The sequence below is a fragment of the Equus przewalskii genome, chromosome 4 (genome assembly GCF_037783145.1).
Source record: "Equus przewalskii isolate Varuska chromosome 4, EquPr2, whole genome shotgun sequence".
In the NCBI taxonomy this organism is placed as follows: Eukaryota; Metazoa; Chordata; class Mammalia; order Perissodactyla; family Equidae; genus Equus; species Equus przewalskii.
The window spans coordinates 50,278,968-50,300,037 of NC_091834.1; the positions used below are offsets into that span (position 1 = coordinate 50,278,968).

Consider the following 21,070-nt stretch of genomic DNA (forward strand, 5'->3'; position numbering starts at 1 on the left):
TTTAATCACAAAGTATAAATTTTAATGACTACCGAAAGACAACATGATTATCACAGGTACTGGATTTATTTATACTGAGATTTTGTTCATTTAACTACTATTACATCTTAGCACTCCCTTTCACAACACCCACAGTATATTAAATCTATTTGACTAAGTCTTCGAACAATACTGCTTGAAGTGTTTTACATGCTAAAGCTTAAAAGTACCAAGTGCTTAAAATAAATAGGAAAAGAAATTAATTTCTTTCCAGTTAAATCTGAAATGAGTCTGACAACAGGTATATTATGCAATTTCTCAACTCAGACATAAGAAGACATCAGGGACTCAATGTTTTTGCTTGCCTTTAAAAGAGCATTTGAGACATTTCTTGGTTTCTTCTGAACCCTTTCTAAATTCTCCACATTCTTCTTTTCAGTTATATAGTCCAAGTTCTGAAACAAATACCTTTGCTATGAGCCCAAGTAGTTTGCATATACTAGCACTTAAAAACTTGACCATTTGAAATAACTATCATCACAAAGAAATGGTCTAAAGATTGAGTAAAATACCACATCTACCCACAAAAGAGGTGATTACTAATTTTATTAAGTAAATTACCTAGTACTACCCTATTTCAAAAGCAACAGACTTGAAGAAACATAGCTAATTTAGTACACCAGTGAAACAGATAACAAATACAACAGATAAGCCATAAACAGTTCACACCTCTCCTTTGGATTAAGTGATATTTTTAAACAAACATTTTTTTAATGCTGTTTTCCTTAAGTTAGCAGTAAAATTAATTCACTTTTAGGAACATACCAAGTAGACAGAAGCCAAAGTCTACTCATGAAGATGCTGGGCAATGGGGGAGCCAAAAAAAGTACACCATAATTTATTACGTTAATTACTCACATATGCATAATAAAGAAGTTAGTGAAGAAGCTGACTGGATTACTGTCACCTTTTGAGAGAAAACTTTTAAAGGTGGCAATGGCATTAAGGAATATAAGAGATGGCTGTTTTCAAATAAAAACATAAATTATTAATACTCATATACTAATTGTTTTTTAAAATGCACAACTGTGATTTTATTATAAACATAGATATAAACTATAAGTACATTAACACAAAAACAAATTAACATCAAAAAGGTAACGTGAGCTCAGGGGTCTGAAGAGGGATTAACATTATTTAGAATATAAGAGCCATGTATATAAGCATATAATAAACTTGGTAACAATACTCAGCCTCAAGATAAAACCTAAGAGAAAAACTTAAACCTAGCAGTCCCTAGAGTCTCTTTTTTTCTTATTTTAAAAAAAAATCACAATCTCTGTCAGCATCTTTCAAAAATCTTTACATGAATATTTGCACAAAATCATTCATACCTAACAATTTTATAAAAACAATTTATTTGGTATAGGCCATTAGCTTACTTAATCCATAAAAGGTTCATTCTTACAAATTTAGAAAAAAGCAGAATACATAATCTTTCAAGTTACATCTGTTCTGCTTCATGGCAAAATGCTATTTATATAACTTACTGAAATTTTCAAACAAAATATTTACTAATTTTAGAAGGTATTTTAAACCCATCTCAATTCATTATAGAGGATGTAATGACATTTAAAATGAGAGAAAATTAACAAGCAATACAAATATATAAAAATTATTTTAAGTTTTAAATATAGATTTCTACTTTCAATATACAAGTATGCTGGTGGGGGACAGAGAACATACTATTCTATATCTCTATCCAAGGTCATTATTTTCCCTCTGCTCAACTCATTTTCACGGAACACACGCAAATCTAATAGAAATATCACCTCTAAAGGAACTTTTCTGGTTTAGGAAGATGAGAACAACAGTAGTACATTGCTTCCACTTATAAATTAAGAAAATATCTACTAATAATTTCTAGTAGTATTTGTCTTAACAAAATTTGAAAATATTTTGGAGACAGTGAAGTACTTTCTAAAATTGTGGTGTAGGTAAAAATGGAATGTGAATATAAATTTAAAAAATCATTCAATTTATGTAATAGCCATGCTTCCTTCTATTGATCCATATGTAACTTTCTATTAGAGCTCTTAATATCAATTCTTTTTATATCATGCCCACAGAAGGCTCTTTTTCAAGTTGTTTAAAATATTCCCCCATATGATTCCTAGTCTATTAAAAATACCAGATTATTACACAATGAATCCTATTACCTTTCATTTTATTATTACCTATAACCTTTCAGTTCTTGAATTTAAAAATAAGAGAGCATATTTCCTAAATGACCAAGAGAATAAGTGATATATTCAACCCTACCCTGAAAATACAAAATTTATAGTAGGTCCCTGAAGCTTACACATCTTGACAAAATCATTGCCACAATTATGAAGGTTAACTATCAATGCAAACAAGCAAAGAAGTTTTAATTAAAGCATAAAAGCAAAAGCCAAACTATAAAATGTGTCTCTCTGAACATGTATCTTGCATGCCTTTATCTTCACCTCTAACACCAGCATCCTATCCTTGTCCTTTTAATTGGTCTCCACAGTTACCCTTGTCTCTCCTCTGTTCTATTTTCCATACAGCAGCCAGAGTGATCTTTTTAAAAACACAGATATGATAGAACAAAATAAGAGCTTTAAAAAACCTTCAATGACTCCCCATTGATCTTAGGGCTAAGCACAAATACTTTCTCTAAGATCTCGCATACCCAGGCCCTTGCTTACTTCCTCATCACCATGTTCCACCCTCTTCCTTCCTTTCTGTTCTGCAAACTCACAGGCTTTCTTTCTATTTCTCAAACTCAAATAGGCTTCTTCTTATCTCAGTACCTCTGTACAGACTATTCCCTCTGCCCAGTTTGCTCGCCCCTGCCCACTCTCCACAAATTTCCCTTCTCTCCCCTACATTCACTTGACAGTTTCCACTTATACTTTAGACTTCATCCAAAATGTCAATTCCACATGGCAGCCTTTGTTGACCCTCACCCTCTGCCTTATTCCTTCAGACTAGGTCCGGATTTCCAGTTACAAATTTTCACAGCACCAAATTTTTCACTTTTTATAGCACTTACAATCTGCAGTTAAATAATTCAATTGCTAGAGACAAATTCAATTGCTGAGATAAAAACCTTAGGAAGTCAGGGACTTTGTTTTATTCTACTGTGTTCATTTTATTTACAGTGCTATCCCAGATAGATAAATAATGTGTTAAACACTGGAAGCACTCGGTACATATTGATTTACTGACTCCTCTTTCAGGGTCAAAGCATTGTTAACAGGTGCTTGGAGAATGACTACATGAGCCACATATAACAGCTGATTCTTCACTCCTTAAGTTCTAAAATAGAACATACACTGAGAAGCTCTTTTGCCTCTCTAAACCCAAAAGCTACTTAATATTAATGCCTAAAAAGAGCAGTGAAGGTCCCAAATATGTGGGCTGAGACTGAGATTATATAAATTGTTTCACTGGTTCCATCTATTCTAAGCTGTGTATAGCTCATCATCAGTAACAAGAAAAACACACCAACATCAATTAATTTCTGTAAAGAGCACTGGACTGGCATATATGTCCTTGATTCAAGTAAAAGACTCACCATTTCATTAGTTGTGAAATTCAGCAAGTCATATCACTTCCCAGGGTTTGTTTTCTCTAAGGACACTTACAACTTTAAGAATGTATATTATATTAACTAAATACCCAACTGAACACACACACAGGGACAGAGTACATGGAAAACTGGTAATTGGTAAGTACATCAAAATATTTGATCAAAAAAGGGAGTCATGAATATATTTCATTTTAACTTAAATCATATAAATTTTTCAATGTAAGACTAAGAGCTTTTATTTGACTGAGCGACAGTAATGCGGCCTTTCTCTTAAACCATTCCTACACTGCGCAAGTTACAGTTTCTAGTTTCTTTTAAATAGCGTTACAACTAAAGACATTTGTGAACAAATGTGAATGAAGAGTCCTTCAAGACTTTTCACCAATATTTCATAGCTGTCTTTTGCAGACCTAATTCAACTGCAATCTATTTAGCAACTAGCTTTGAGTAATATTCCAAAGCAAGTGACTAAGTTCCTAGTTTTCATAGGAACTACCTTACCATACTCGTATTTCTCAATCTATGTAGGAGTAAATTAAATTATATAACTATAATAAAAAATATAACTGGGATACATGGGTTTAGAAACAAACACAACTTTTTTTTTTATAACATGGTTGATTATCTTTCTGCTCTACATAACCATGTTCAGGTCACACCACAGACTAATTGTATCAGATTTCCTGGGGGCAGGGCCCAGGCATCACACAACTGACTTTTGATAAGGTTAAAACACAAAAGGTGGGAAGAGAGGTGCACAGAAGTGCCAGAAAGTGGTCTATTAGCCTAGCTTTAATGCTAGGAGCATGAGTCAGTATGTCTTACACAGGGAATGGAGAATACTGGCTAAGTAAAGGTAAGTTAAAAGGATTTCTACTACAGTAGCACAGAATTGGTAAGAAAGATCAGTTAAGAGAATTTCTACTACATTAGTACAGAATTGGTACCATCCCAAAAATAGCTTAAAATTTTGGTGACAATAATCACAAAATAAATACAGGTTAATTAAGTGATATGTTGTAATTTAAAAAGGACTAAAGAGGCTACACTTAAAACATCTTGATGAATTAGTATTTAAATGAGGAAAGAAAGGATATAGGAAAGAACAAAAGATGGGAATGAGTATGGTATACGCAAGAGTCATCATGTAGACCCGCCTGACTAGAGAAGTGGGTGACTGTTTAGCATTAAGGCAATCTCCACATTCTTGGTAGAATACTTTGCTGGAAAAGGTCCATCATGTCAAAACAATAAAAGTAAAAACTGATCTTCTCGCAGAAACAATCCTATAATAAATATTATGTTCCTGATGCTACATTATTTTTTCACAGAAATGACTACTAATACATCGTATAAAACAGTAAGTCTGAGGGAGTTTTGAGCTCCACATCAGGTAGCGCAGCCCTTAGATCCAGCACAAGAGAAACCAGATCCCATAATTCCTGGCTTTGTTGGCTTTGAAAACTAACAGGGAATACACCTAGGAAAACTACAGAACTTCAGGGAAAGAAAAATTTGCCCTTAAATGGCCCAGGCACAGACTCACTCAACCCAGAAACCATCACAAAAACACCAGATAGAAAAGTGCATAGTCCATTGGCAAAAGAGACTCACTTATTAAGCTCAATCACATTGCAGAGAGACAGGCAGCAGCTGTGCCCAACCCCCAGGGACAGAGCCACTGGAGGAAGCCATTATTACGACCAAGCTTGGTCCTGTTGACACAGAAGCTAGCCTGATAGTGCCTACCCTGCCCACTAGAGCACCCAAGGCAACTGAGCACAACCAGGCAGGAGACAGTCTACCCCAGGGACTGGTACAGCCCACCAGCAAGAGCTTAGCTGCTTTCCAATGCTTGAAAGAGTTGTGCACTGCTGCACCTGAGGCCTGCCCCACCCAAAAGCTAAGTAAAAATGGCCAAGAGCTACCCAGCAAGCCTTACCAGGGGCCTGCAGCATTTGTGAGCCCGAGGACCAAGCAACCAGTTACGCTGGGGCCCTGACTCACTCACCAGCAAAACTGCAGTAGTTATGTGTCACCAAACTCAAACTCATAGCAAGCTATGCCAGGGGCTAGCACTGCACCATGAAGCACCACAAGCACCCGAGCCTCACAACTAGCCAGCCAAGGAGCCAGCCTCACCTACCTGTGCGCCTGCAGAAACAGCAACCTCGCTAGAACAGATGGAAACACACAGCCCATACAGGGGACACCAGTGGAGCATCTGGCAGGTGATGAGGGGGGAGCAAGCTGCTGAGCCCCATAAGGCATCTTTTACATAAGGCCACGTTTCCAAGTTCTGGAGATGTAGCCAATCTATCTAATACATATAAATAAACAGAGAAGTAGGCAAAACGAGGAGACAAAGGAATATGTTCCAAATAAGGTAACAGGACAAATCTTCAGAAAAAGACTCCTTCCAGAGTCCCTGACAGACTACTTTGTTACAGTGTCGAAAGCTTCAGCCCAACAATGACTTTGAGCAAAATTTTAAAGGCACAGAATTGTAAGTTTGCTCCTAAATCCAGTAAAAGAATTCCCCTTCTTCCAAATCTCATTTCACTCATAAATACTACGTTACCATAACCATCTCTCTAGAGTACCTTTGTTTCCCTTTCAGAATCTACTTTTTTTAGTTACAAAGACTGAGTATAAAGTAATGAAAATAATTTTTCACAACATTCTTGAACTTACATTAAATTTACCATTATCCTCTACCATAATCCTCAAAAACATGTGGAGATTCCTCTTTCATAGGAGCTAAATTAGCAACCACCGAAGGAAACAAGTCTCATGACTTCATGGTGACAAATCTGTATGCTCCCTTCACTTGGCTGCACCTCCCCAAGTTGTGTGCTGAAGTGGGAGAGTGAAATGTGCACATCTCTTTCCTAACTCCATATTCAGAGACTTCATGCTGATAGCTTAAAATCAACCATGGTGGGAGTATTTACACTTCCCAAAGCTTATAGCAGTAGACTTATAAAACTAAAAATTTATTGTGTTTTCAGCATTCTATAAAGAATAGCAGTAGTTTGGATATCAAATAAAATTTTTCTAAAGTTTTGTTGATACAAGACTTTTAATCATCAAGAAAAGATTAGTCTAGTAATGTTTGAAGTAAAGCATCATTTCTGACCACATAGAAATACAATAAGAGGTTTAAATAAACTTTATTATCATCCTATTCTAAGATGTCCTGCTAGTACAATAGACCAGAGGAATACTCTAATCCCAAAGTAAATTAAATCTCACTAGCAACCCAACATACTATTAAAAAAAAATCTCCCCAAATGGTATTCAAAATGTAGAGTGTGAAGAGTATGTGAGTGAGTGTTTTGAGGGGGAGGTATGATTAAAAACAAACAAATCAAGATTAGTACCAATCTGACCAGGGAATCAGTATTTTAGAACTGAAAGGGATCTGAAATAATTACCACAAGCCCCTATAATTACAGAGCCAGAACTACCAATTACTTTTTCTAGATTATACAGCTAGTGAGATCGAGACTTTGTTAAAAAATAAAATCAGGGTTCTTAATTTTCACTTCAGTGTTTTCTCTACTACACCTTAACAACATTAAACCTCCTGACTTGTAAAAGTTATAAACAAATTGGTGGAAATAGAGGAAAACTTAAGCATGCAGTTTTACATAACCATATTAAAGAAAATGGCATTTAGTGAACTACACCACCACATAAGAAGTCCAGTTCTACATCCTGCATCCCAATGCTTCAAAGAGGCCAAAGAACCAGTTCTAAAGAATTTGGATCTCAGAATATAATGAACAACTTAGATGGAGGAACACACACGAAGTTCACTCACCTATTTTTATAAAGAACACAGAGCTGAAAGCCTTAACCAAGCTACAGGAAAGGAAAAAAATAATCTAAGGATAAGAATGCATCTTCTTAAGTATAATGTTAAGTATTAAAAAATTAAATTCATGCTACTAACTATTTTAATAAACAAGATTTTTAGTAAGATTTCCCTGATAAATGAGACATTCCTAGACCCAAGGGAAAAATATATTAGAATTTTGTGGGAAAATAATTAACATGGAAGTCATAAATGGGAACTTGATTAACAAGAATTTATTGAGGATTCACTGTTCCATCATTACAAAACACTTTATTAAGCATTAGTTTCAAGATCACTTTCCAAAAACATAAAGAAATAGTGGCTGCCTATATAAAACACGTCATCTATGGTTGAAAAAAATTACTCATATTTATGTGTTCATAAAAACATAAAAAACAGAGAAGCAGGAAAGTGAATTTAGTTTAAAAAAAAGTCATCCTAGATGTCCTTATTGCTGATTACCAAATTTTCTATCTGTCTCTAGCTATATATGCCCATTTTGTAAAACGTAATTTTGTGCATCAGCTATAATCAGCCATAAATCCACAATCTAAAGATCACTGTTAATATTTTAGCATATTTCCTTTTGTTCTCTTTGCAATGTTTTACAGAGCTGAAATCATATAATATACACTATTTTGTATGATTTTTATTCTAATATATGTCCTATTTGTTTAATAACACTTCTTAAATATATTAATGACTGTAAAACTATCTATTTCAGGGGTCATCAATTTTTTTCTCTAAAGAGCCAAATAGAATTGTTTTAGGCTTTGCAAGTCACATCATCTCGGTCACAACTAGTCAATTCTGCCATTGTAGCACAAAAGCAGTCATGGACAAAACACAAACAAATGAGCATAACTGTCCAATAAACCTGTATTTTAAAAAACAGGCAGCAGTACACTCAATAATAAAGTGACAAATAACCTAATTTAAAAATAGGGAAGAGATCTGAATAGACATTCTCCAAAGAAGATACAGAAACTACTAACAAGCATAAGAAAAGATGTTCAATATCATTAGCTATCAAGGAAATGCAAATCAAAACCATAATGAAATATCACTTCACACCCACTAGGATGGCTATAATCAAAAAGACAGACAATAAGTGTAAGCGAGGATGTAGAGAAATCAGAACCCTCATACATTGTTGGTGGGAAAATAACACAATGCAGCCACTTTGAAAAACAGTTTGCAGTTCCTCAAAAGGTTAAAGAGAGTTACTACATGACCCATAAATTCCACTCCTAGGTATACATCCGAGAGAAATGAAAATGTAAAGTCCACACAGAAACTTGTACATGAATGCTCATAGTAGCAGTCTTCATAATAAGCAAAAGATGGAAACAACCCAAATGTCCACCAACTGATGAATGGATAAACAAAATGTAGTCTATACATACAAGGGAATATTATTCAGCAATAAGAAGAAATAAGTACGAATTGCTACAACATGGATGAACCTTGAAAATAGTATGCTAGTAAAAGAAGCCAGTCACAAAAGACTACATATTATATTATTTCATTTATATAAAATATCCAGAATAGGCAAATCCATAGAAATAAAAAGTAGACAAGTGGTTGTCTAGAGCTAGAAGCTTTGGGGGGGATATAGGAAGTAACTGATAGTGGATACAAGATTTATTCATGGGGTCATTAAAATGTTCTTGAATTGATTGTGATGAAGGTTGCTCTACTCTTGTGAATATGCTAGAAGCCACTGACTTGAAGTGGGTGAATTGTATGCTATGTGAATTATACAAATATACAATTAACAATCCTTGGTCTATTACACAGATATAAAAAACAATAACTTATGTCCTCTTCTTTTAAATATTTAGATGGTTCCTAATCATTTTTACTCTACTGTAGTAAATAGGACCATAATCATCTTTCTGATTAATGTCTGTTCTGAGCTAAGTTTTCAAATGGCAAGAATATAATATGGCAAAAGAGTGTAAAACTTTACTGTTGCAAATGTCCATTATTTGAGTTGTGCTTGCCTTTTGGACAAGTCTAGGAACCTAATAATTTATTATTTCTATGGCAAAAGGTAGTGAGAAAAATGGCAAAACTTTCAGAACACACCTCTTGTCATTCCAGAAACAGTGATACCATTAGCATCATAACCATTGAATCTTGGGACCTACATATCCATATCTCCTCCACCCATGGGAAACCCTTCAGGAAGGAACACAGTGGCATTAAAATATATCTTCTTTCTGCTAATCTTGGGGTTAAAGGGAACAGAAATGGAGGGAGTTAGTAACCACATTTCACTTTCCAGAGTAATAAGACTCCCTGTTCACTTGTATCTTATGGTTTCTACCACACTAACCTTATCCCCCTTCTTAGAACTTTGCTCATATTATTCCTCTTTCCTAACATATCTTTCATCACTCTCTCTCTGTCTCAATATACCCATTCTTCAAGACGAATTTTGGCCTCAATCCACACGAGGTCTTCTTCAGTTACTGGGGTCCATTCTATCTCTAGATGAAAACTGCTCTCAGTACCATATGAATGACTACTTTATTTCTCTCCATTTTATGTGCTTTAATTTTGTCTCCCCACTCTCTCTCCCCCAAAAAAGCTAAGACAAGGTCAAATCTCTATATATATTCTAGAAACATAGTAACAAAAATAAGAACAACAACAACAACAAAGTTAACATTTACTGAACACTTACTATGTGCCAGATCGAGTGGTGTTTTACATGCACTTTTCCCCACATAATCATTACCACAACCCTATGGGATAATTAACCCATTTTACCAATGCAGAGATTGAGGCACAGAAAGTCAACTGATTTGCTCAAAATGTCATTTTTTGGTTGACAAATACTTGACGAAATATTTCATGTACATCATCTTATTCACACCTCACAACTCTAAGTTTGCTACCAGCATTAGTATTACTGCTTCACAGAGATGTTAAGAAATTTTCTTTTAAGTACACTGAAACTTGATGGTACAGCAGAGTTATAATACAGATCTCCCAGGGCTTTCTGTCCTATGTCATAATACATTATGTGAAGGCGGAATTTTTAAAAATGTGGGTTTTCAAAGATTCATCCCTTCAGGCTCCTGCCTAATTCATGCCCAGGTTCCAGACAGGAGAAGCCAAGAGTGCTCTAGGAAGGGTTCCTGCCCCAAACTGCTACCAGAGTAACAAGTACTAGAGCAACAGTAACACGTAATGAACACAGGTGTTATGATTACAAAGTATCCTCTCACATGTGATGTCATTTATTCCTAAGAACAACCTGATAAGCAGATAGTTATCCCCAACTCAAAGAATTTAAAACCTCAAAACCAGGACTTGAGACTCTAATTACGTCCTTTTCTTCCTCTTATTCTCAAAATTAGCATTTTGCTTTAGGCTGATATTCTGTAATTGTTTCCCCAAGGTGATGAATAAATATGAACACTAGAATTCGGTGGTTCTAAATCATTTCTGGGTTCATAGGCCTTTTTTAAAAATGAAATCTATGGAACCATTCAACAGAAAAAAATACACAGACAGTTTTCATACATTTTCAGGGCTTCATGGGCCCCACTAAGAACTCTATACAAGATTGCAACTTGAAGGATAGGAGCAATAACTTATGCTCCTGTTATATGCTTCATAGTGCACAGCAGACAGCACAGAACAAGGATTATAGAAGTATTTAAATGATTGCAAACAGACCTAATTTTCTTGATATTGGCATTGGAAACACTCACAGTACCTCTGTTAAGATGCACATTTTAGTAGTAATAGAAAAAGTTAACATAGGACAAAAAATAAAGTCATTCACAGAGAAGGCACAAACAAACAATTATTGAGCCTTACCGTATGCTAGGGGCTGTACTTCACATAGTTTTTAGCCTGAAAGCAGCCTCTAATCATCAGCCTTTTACAAGCAAGGAAACCAAGGCTCAAGAGAAGCTGATTAATTTGCTCAAAAACTTAAGGCCAAATGGCAAGGCAAAGATAGAAATTTAGATAAGTCTAGGATGGAAGAAACCTGGCTCTTCCTGTAATCAGCCAAATATTAGCTTCATAGCATAGAAAGGAAAAAAACTTATGACATGAAGTTTAAAGAAAAGGTGGTTAGGGGATCAAAAACAAGGAAAAGAGTGCAATGAGGGGAAAGAAAGGTAGAGAAATTAACATAATCTAGATCATAACATATCTGGTAGGGAAGAGGCAAAAGGAATGAACTCTGGACTATTAAGAGCAATCTGATTCTAATTCTTACTCTGCCCTCAACTCACTGGATCATCCTGGACTAAACACTCAATCTTTCTGGACCTTAGCTTCCTCAATCCTAAAATTACGGATGTTGGATGGTATAAGAACTAAAATTCCTAAATTGCTTCACAATTTTCAGAACATTTTCACAAGTATTATTTTCATTACATCTCACTTTTGTTTTATTCACTGCTGTATCTGCAACACCTGGCTGGTACAAAGTAGGGACAAAATATTAGTTGAATGAATACATGAATTTGATCCTGACAATAACCCTGTGACAAACGCAGAACAGAGCAGGTATTATGCTGCTTATTTTACATATGAGAAAAACCAGGGTTCAAAGAGTTTAAAACACTTGCTCACAATTCCACAGCTAAGCGGTAAAGCAGGATGCAAACTCAAGTTTCTAATTACTAGTTCAAAGTTCTTTCCAGGTGTAAAATTTACTATATTTTTATATACTCTTAGGCAGTCAGACACAGAATAATGACCTCTTCTTCTTCTCAACCTTTCAAAGTAAGAAATCATTAGGATGGTATTACTACAGAAAGCAGTGAATGAATGATTCAGAAGAGTTATCTGAAAGAACATCTAATACTCAGTAACACTGCATGTATGAAATAAAGGAGATAAAATCCAATTTCTAACCTTCTTTGATTATTATATTTTTCTGTGTTCCAAGTGAGTCTACACTCGTAATTATGGCTGGCTATTTTGCAAAGGCTTGCTGTTAATCACAAGGGAGAAGGAATTCAAATCTATCCCTACAAGGAAGGTTATTGTTCAAACCATAAACCTTACTGCAGGCCCCCCCAGTCACCTGAGGTCAAGGAACGAACCTTCCATTCTAAAGTTTACGATAACTGAATTATAGAGGAAAAGTCTCAACAGAGCAGCATGAGCTGGAAACATCAATGCACTCAGAGATGAAAACACAGTAAGAGCCCTAGGGTGAAACTCTATTCTCCAAGACTCTCAGAAGTACAAGACTGTATTTCAAGAACCTAAGTGGGGAAGAAGGGGGTTGGCTAAAGAATAACACCTTCAGATTTGAGAACGTATTCATGACCAAGGCAGGCAGCCTCCTGCCTTGAGACTATAGGCTAGTGGGAAAATCTTGTGCGTATTAGGTAGCAAAATCCTTTAATTAAAAAAAAAAAAAAGATTGCAAACTCCTCCAAACGTAAAACGCTTTCTTTCAAAAATAAATAATTTCTGGATATGAAATGCCCCCCCCAAAAATCAAGCAGTTTAAGTACAAGGATACAGACCAAAATAGTTTGTCATATGAGAGAGAGTATATCAGTGGGTGTTTCATAAAGCAAACTCATTAAAATAAATATCTCTTCTGAAAATAAATAAACTGAATATTCTCCAATGACTTATGCTCCTTTGGTTTCTTCTCCCTCTAAGAGGACTTCTATTAGGTAAGTGCCAAAAGTAAGAGAGCAGTTATACTGAAACGACTTTCCATAACACTCAAATAAAACAAATATCTGGGTAAGGGGAAAAAAGTATTATCAATAAGTAGAGTAAAAGACTATGAAAAGTCACATGATTGGACCCTGAGGAAGAAACTGACATAACGATAAACACTGAGAGAACAGGGCTTAACCAAGATAAACATTCTGCAAGTATACAGGCTAAGTTTAAAGGAGTAATTTAAAGGTTTTGAGGAATCTAGTTCTATAATCTGAGAGTTATCCCACAATAATAATCTACTGTTCTACTTAGATTTTAATAATCAATTTTCTCTTCCCATTTAAAAGCTATTTTCCCTACTGGTACAAACAATACATTTAAATTTTTCTGCATAAATACAATGCAGTGACCTTACCTAGTAGCAAACTGAACAAGTGCATTTTGAAGAGTCTGCCTAATTTCAAGAAGAAAAGATTCATCATCACTTAGTGTATAATACCAATACTGGACATAATCCCTCAAAGAAAACTGGATAACCTAAAACAAAAATATTGGGGGGAAAAAAACAACTTTTTAGGATTCAGAAAGTAACAGTGGCAAACTAAAACCTAAAAGGATTATTTGCCAATTTATATTAATTTTCTACATACTAAATTGTGGTGGTAAATAATCTGCTTCATTATAAAAGCAGCAATACACTAAAAACCATTTCAAAAAATTTTAAATGATTTTGGTATTCCAATTGATCCACTGCATACATGTTTTTAAAAATTAAAGAGTTATCTATGGCCAAGCCCACCCAAATTCAGGCAAAGATACAGCTTGTAGAAAAAATAAATTTTCCATGCTATAACATAATGAAGAATTTTAATCAGTTTGATGGAATGAGATGCAAAATCATGCCGATGAACCCTAATTCTCAAAAAGAAACCATTTTTCCAAGATTACATCATCAGATTCATTGCAGTCAAATTAAAAAATGACTTAGAAGTTCACTTAATTCCAATACCTTTGATACTGCCAACAGTATTAAGTTAGCCAATAAATAGCAAATAATACAACTTCATGTATAATGTTTTTGCAAATCATATAAACTAAACACGGGTTCATCTATAAAATAAATGTTAGAACTCTAAAGTGCACATTACCTGTAATACTCATATAATCAAACATGAAAAATATTTTAAAATATTAAAAATATATATTTTTTTTTTGCTGAGGAAGATTTGCCCTGAGTTAACATCTGTGCCAATCTTCCTCTATTTTGTATGTAGGTCGCTGCCACAGCATGGCTGATGAGTGGTGTAGGTCTGCACCTGGGATCCGAACCTGCAAACCCAGGCTGTCACAGTGCACCAAACTTAACCACTATGCCACAGGGCCAGCCCTTTAGCTGATCAGCTAAAGAATAACATTTTAACTATAAAATAATTAGAAACATTATCAAATAAGTCAGTAAAAACTTTCTTCTAAATGTGAACTTAGTCAAAAGGCTTTAATTTTAAGTGAACTACCTCATTATAAATGAGTTCATAAATAAGGCAGCATCTTTATGTACAGAACCCAAGGACAGCATTATAATGAATTTCCAGCATATTACATAAATAGTAAAAAATTATGTTTTAGTATTCTCAAAAGAAATACACCTAGCACACAACAGTATATGGAATTCAAATAAACATACTGAAACTCACTTGTTGGAGAGGTTCATCAATAATATTGGCACCCGTCAATCTTCTATCAATCTTTATAGTCCTGGCTTCCCGTTTCATTTCTTCTAAGCACTTAAAGGAAACCATAACATTTTACTGCATAGTTTCTCGATTTAAAATCTCTGTAGTTTACCTCTAACTAAATATTCATTGTAACTTCCCTGTCATTATCTTCAAGCCAATAAACAACCTTATGTCTTGAAACTCTAGTATAAACCAAGCACTATTTCTCAAGTTAACAAAAGTTAACATCCAGAAAAGAAAACCTAGGGTTATCCTCAAAAATTTAATAAAATCAGTAAACACTATTTAGAATGTGAGGAAACTGAAAATATACAGGTATACTGTTGCCATACTTCAATGAAACTTTAAAACCATAAGTTAGTATTTCAAGTGAGCCAAATTAATAATTATCTTTATTAAACACTTCCTCTCCTCCTCCTTCCCTCTTCCCAGCTCAAAATAGAATATCCGCTGCCAAATAAACATGGTTTTAATTGATTTCATTTAGGGACGATTTTTAGCAACTAAAGAAAATGAATTTCTCTGTAGTCTTCAGAAAGATCAGTGGGCTGGAAATAGGGTGAAAAGCAGTGGAATAGTCTTCAATTAAAAATACAAACCTAATAATAATAATAATAAGGACAGTTGGGTTTTTCCAGAAGACTTCACATGGGTAGTAGCTACACCTGAATTCATCTTTTCAAAATCATTTGTTTTCATTAAAATGTTTTTCAGTCAAGTCAAAAAAAAACCCCAAAACCAAAGTACAACTATATAAAACATATGCTTCAAGTTATAACATAGACCCCCTAAAATTTTTTTCATAAAAACACACTTATAAATAATTTTAGAAATGGCAAATCAAAATCACTATTTTTTATACCATCTACTATAAAATACATTATATAGACTTAATGAGTCTTGACTATGATTTATTACTGCTTAGAATCTTAATTCTTAAAATATTTCCCATATTCTATATTTACCACTCAAATAAATGGACATTATAGGTGGCTAAGAATGATTCAAAAAAAGAAAAGTTTCATTTCCTCAGAAAGATTTGTTAGCAAACTCAAAGAATACATACTAATGAGCAGAAAAACATCTCAGAGATTACTTTAAAGGTTATAATAAGTATTAGAAAAAACTTATTTATCAACATGAAAGTCAGTGGGATAGGATGAAAGTTTTTTATTTCAGTAATGTACAATAATACTGTATATTACTTTCTCTGCATCTCCTACATCTTTGCACATAATGGACAAGTTAATCATTGTACGGTTAAGTTTTCAGCATCAACTCCAGACCATCTGTCTCTCTTCAAAAAAGATGAAACCATCCCAATCTCACAACAAGAACTGAAGGCAATGCAAATTTGAAGCCTACCTATAGTACTCAATTCCAATTTCATTTCTAGAGTATGATATGGAGGAAAAAAAAAAGAATAGACAAATAGCAACATTCAAGATGATACAAAATTTGGACCTGAACTATTAAAATTATAGATATTGCATAGCCTAACTGCAAGCTGTATTTTTCAAGTGAGTTAAAGTGTCCCTTTTTCCCCCTCTGGTTCCTGTACAATGTATTTCATTCACAACAGTATATTCATTGACATTTCCACAAATCATAAGCATGACGCTTTGAAATTCTATGTTAAGATAGCAGGAAAAGACCCTAAATTTCTATCTTTTCCTCAAATTTGCATTCCTACTTTTAACATCTAACACTAAGAAAGTTTTCAGCGAGCTTTTAAATTGCATTTTCTAAGCATGATCAGAAAGTCTCCCATAAATTTACAGTGAGCATTAGTGAATTATAGGAAAACCTGAGAAGCCATATATAGATGATCACATTATTATCATTGCATAGAACAGGATTTTGAGGTTTTACATTCCTTTACCGTATTTACCTTAGGAATCCCAGTTGACGTTGGAGGAAGAAATGAGTGTTCACACTGCTCTAGGTACTTCTCTGAGTTTGTTTTTCCAAACAAGAGAGTAACCACAAAACCTCTGGAAAAAAAAAATTAATTATAGATACAAAAACAAAATTTTACTATAATTTAACACATCTATTACCAAATAGATTTTTCAAATTTAACAGACAGTTCATCCTTCACTAAAAAGTCAGTTTATAACTTTGGCAAGGCAAGGGAGTGACAGATTTTATGTTCTGAAGTTTAAAACAACCATAAACATCTTATGAATTTAAACAATACTGCCTTTCAAAGTTTTCAATCAACATTTTTCACAAAAAGATTTCAGATGACATTTTCAAACTTCAGGAAAATCAGCCCTCATTAAATAAGCAGGCTAGCTAATAACCAAGGATAAAGACAAATGAGATCTACCTCTATAGCTAAATCACACACTTCTATAATTCTGTTAAATAACTAACATGAGATATTAATAAAACTTGCCATTATAAATATAGAATAAACAAATAAAGGCTAGACAGGAGCTAGTTTATGATTTATTTTAAATAAGCCTGGAATTTAAACAAGAATATAAATATACCCCAAAAGGTTAATTATTTTTAAAACAATTATAGAGTCAAGGTAAGATATATACTGGTTTAGGACTACTTTAAGTATTAACTAAATGCTATCAATATTTCCTATACTTAAAATTTACCAATTAAATCTAAGCACCACTAAGTAGATAAGAAATCCATAAAAGAAGAAAATTTTTTTAATTTTATAATAATCTTATAGTAATCTTACAATGATTCAAAAACTATAGAGACAAGAAGGGAACAGTGAAAAATTAAAATATGATCAGCCTCAACTACCGAAAGGAAGATTCTCAAGAGCCTCTGCATTTTCTGTCTATCTGCCACTTCACTGCTCTTCAGTACAGGCACCACAAAGGCAGAGAGGAGGGGGAGAACACAGATAAAGTCAAGCCAGCTCAAGTCATCAATTCTGTTTTGTTTCTTTTTTTAAAAGGCCCGCCTCAGAATTATCAGTAAATTTCACTTATCTGTGTTGTATCTGATATTATTACTAAGAATCAAGTTGGCTCTGTATTTCAGTGTTACCTGGTTATAAGCACATTTACAGACAAAATAAAATGCTTATATTAACAATGTATTTCTAAAAACATCATGATGAAACAGGCTGATAAAACATTAACCTTTGCCCAGAGTATGACAGTAGGAAAGTAAACTATGGATCAGTCTGATCTTACAAAGCATCTAATTAATAGCTTCAGCCTTGAGGTTAGAGTAAAAATAGGTGCTACAAATGACTGCATAACCAAACAAACATAACAGAATGCCATTAAATAACCCACAGTACCATATCAATGATATCCTAAAATAACAAAAAATAAAAATCCCTGGGTGGTTTTCTTTCCAGAAGTTTCCTTATATTAGAAAATAAGAGATTAGCTTTGATAATAATCAAAACATATACATTATCAACATCGTAAAGAGGTAAACAGAAGAACTTAACGTAAAAACTTGTTTTATTAGCAAAAAAAAAATAGGGGGTGGTTTCCATTGGAAAATGCATTAATTTCTCTCAAACTTGCATTTTAGGTAAGAAAAAGAACAAAAACATATCTTTAAACTTAATAAAAAGCACACTAAAACTTAGAAATGATTAATTATATGAAATGTAATTAGTTTACTTAAGATTGATATTTAAAAGCCTATTTTTGCTCTTAAAATACATCAGGAATTAAACTATAGTAAGTTATATTAAAGAAGGCACAATCACTCTTCGTAACTATAGCCAAAAGAAAGGTTTGACTCACGAATTATGGTACTCAATGACCATTAACTGAGTAACTTGGAAATGCTTAATTAACTAATCCCCTGAGATGATTTGGGGAGGTTTGCTAGTATATAAGTAGAAGTCCCCTTACTGAGGCAGTAAGTTTCACCGAGATCAAAGATCTGGAACAGAACATCAGATCAATTTATGACATAGCATGAACTTAGAATTTCAGATCCCGCCATGTGACGCAGTATTATCTCAAGAGTTTTTAGTGGCTCTCCCATACACCTCAATATCCCATCTTATCTAAAATATTTTAGAGAACTTTACAAGTATTCAAAGAAATTTTTGAAATAATTCCTTGATAAATTAGCAGACTCAAAAAGGGAACAACAAAGGTTCCCATGACTTTGAAATGAATGGATTCATCACCCTTCTCCCTTCCCAAATTTTATATGGAGTAGTTTAGTCTAAGAGACTCCATCTTCCAAGCGTTCCTGTGGGTCCTATCTTTGCCTATAAAGCTGCAATTTCCTCCCTTTCTGAAGTATTGGGAAGTATTCTGAAATCCTTCTCCTTTACTTTTGCCAAGGGCTTATAAAATTAGTGAAACAGAAGAAATCTCTCCTTTTCAGAGAAACATCTCCTCAACACAATCTCCTTTGCAATCAGTAAAAGCAGCCATTACCCTATGGAGCAGAGATGCAACCATGCAGCTCTCGTCTTAATTTGTGACTAAGCAGTGTAATTTAGGAAGCTCAAACGGCTGCAGATCTGTAAAGTCTTCAATCATGTTTATAATCAATAAAATATTCAAAACTCCATTTATCTGATTCCTATGACTTATTTCTTAATTGTTTCAGTATACAGTATCATATCTAAGCAATTATGATGAAAATACAAAATTTAAAATAAAATGCAGTTTTATGAATAGTCCTTGAAGTAGCCACTCAATTAATTTTCACTTGTTCAACAATCAGTGGTGCACTCTCTATAAATGGCTACATGTGACTTTCAAACCCACGTCTTGAAAGAGGTAATAGGTGGTAGATAAATTCTGAAGTCACCCCTTTAGCGTCTTACACAGTCTTTCAGGCCACAGTTGATATATGCTATTCAGTCCAGCTAAGTCCTCTAAACTTACAGGATCAAACAATTCCTCCAAATGTTTGGGGTTCTCAAAAGACTTTTTAAAAGAACTCACAGGTATTCATTTCACAAATAATTACATAAATGTATCATATATATATATACATATGTACATACACACAGAGATACATACACACATATTAACAACAAAATACTCATTTCAGCTAAGAGACTTTGGTTAGAGTATCTAAATAAGCATCTCGCTTCTCTATAAATTTTCTTACATAGAATTCATGTCTGATACTAAATGTTCTGCATAGGAAGCTATACTAAATCATGACTGAAATCTCTCTTGCAAAGGTTTATCAATCAAACTAAAGAATAAACATTGTAAACCAAATAATCATGAAGAGAAAACTGTAAAACCAGATGTATGTGTGAATTTTCTAGAACAAAATGACAGCATTCACCAAGGGAAATAACTAACATTGTTTGGAGTCTAATGAATGAAAAAGTACCTTCTATGATGTAAAACCTGATGCATCATCTCAATTTAACTTACTTATCTTATTAGTATTACAAAGATAAGGAGATTCAACCTTAACGGGGGAGTAACACCAAAAGGAATAAAAAAATCTTTAAAACTTTTCCTATTACCACAAAAAGTTTATATCACTGGAAAGTGAAATTCTATTTTCGAAGATGACTAACCATATTTCTGGTACAAATCATCATCATCACTGTTTTTCTATCTATGGGTACCTTAATTTTACTTTTGTAAACTTTGGTAAAACCAATTTGTAAAAACAGCTTTCACAAATAAATCATACTTCCATTTTTCATGGTCATTTGTCTCAATTTTGAACAAATATAACAAATAAATTGTAAAATTATCATTGAGTATACTTACCCACCCACAAAGCAGAGGATATAAAATGCCAAATAAAATATTACAAAGGGTCCAAAGGTTATTAGAGAAAGGACAATGCCAAGGCTTCCCCATCCCCATATGGATAGACTGGTCTGAAATAAAGCAAAAAATAATTTTTTTAATAAATAATTTTCTATACGAATGAGAAAAGAACCAACACAACTTTTACACAGTTTTAAATTTCTCCTTTAAATATTTATGGCATTGTTTCAATAATTGTTAAGATATTTACTTTTGAAATGTTAATTACACTCTTGGAAATTTGTCTCCAAGAAACAATATACAAAATCTGTATGTAGAAAGAGATACGCAGAACAGCAATGATTTTTAAAAATCTAGTGGCAATGTAAAGGTACAACAAGAAATAGTTACAAAAATTGTTGAATGACAAGCGGGCATGAGAAATGATGAAGTATTTGTAAAAATATTTGTGTATTTATATATGCAAAAGCATATATAAAATGTTAAGTAGACTACAAAGTTATAC

At 33.7% G+C, this 21,070-nt stretch overlaps 1 protein-coding gene across 25 annotated transcripts in view; it reads right to left on the minus strand.

Moving 5' to 3' along the window:
* SNX13 (sorting nexin 13) overlaps nt 1-21,070 on the minus strand; it is a 143,558-nt gene that overhangs the window by 84,461 nt on the left and 38,027 nt on the right. For 23 of the 25 annotated variants that reach the window (XR_011539077.1, XR_011539076.1, XR_011539075.1 and 20 more), the window contains 4 exons: nt 20,563-20,675; nt 16,752-16,854; nt 14,819-14,908; nt 13,540-13,661 (listed from right to left, as the gene is read on the minus strand). Coding sequence is in view for 22 of the 25 variants with exons in the window: in XM_070615846.1 (XP_070471947.1) it covers nt 13,540-13,661; nt 14,819-14,908; nt 16,752-16,854; nt 20,563-20,675 (428 nt within the window). In the remaining 3 variants the exon portion in view is untranslated. The remainder of the gene's footprint in view (nt 1-13,539; nt 13,662-14,818; nt 14,909-16,751; nt 16,855-20,562; nt 20,676-21,070) is intronic. The other 2 variants (XM_070615856.1, XM_070615857.1) reach the window with 1 other exon arrangement.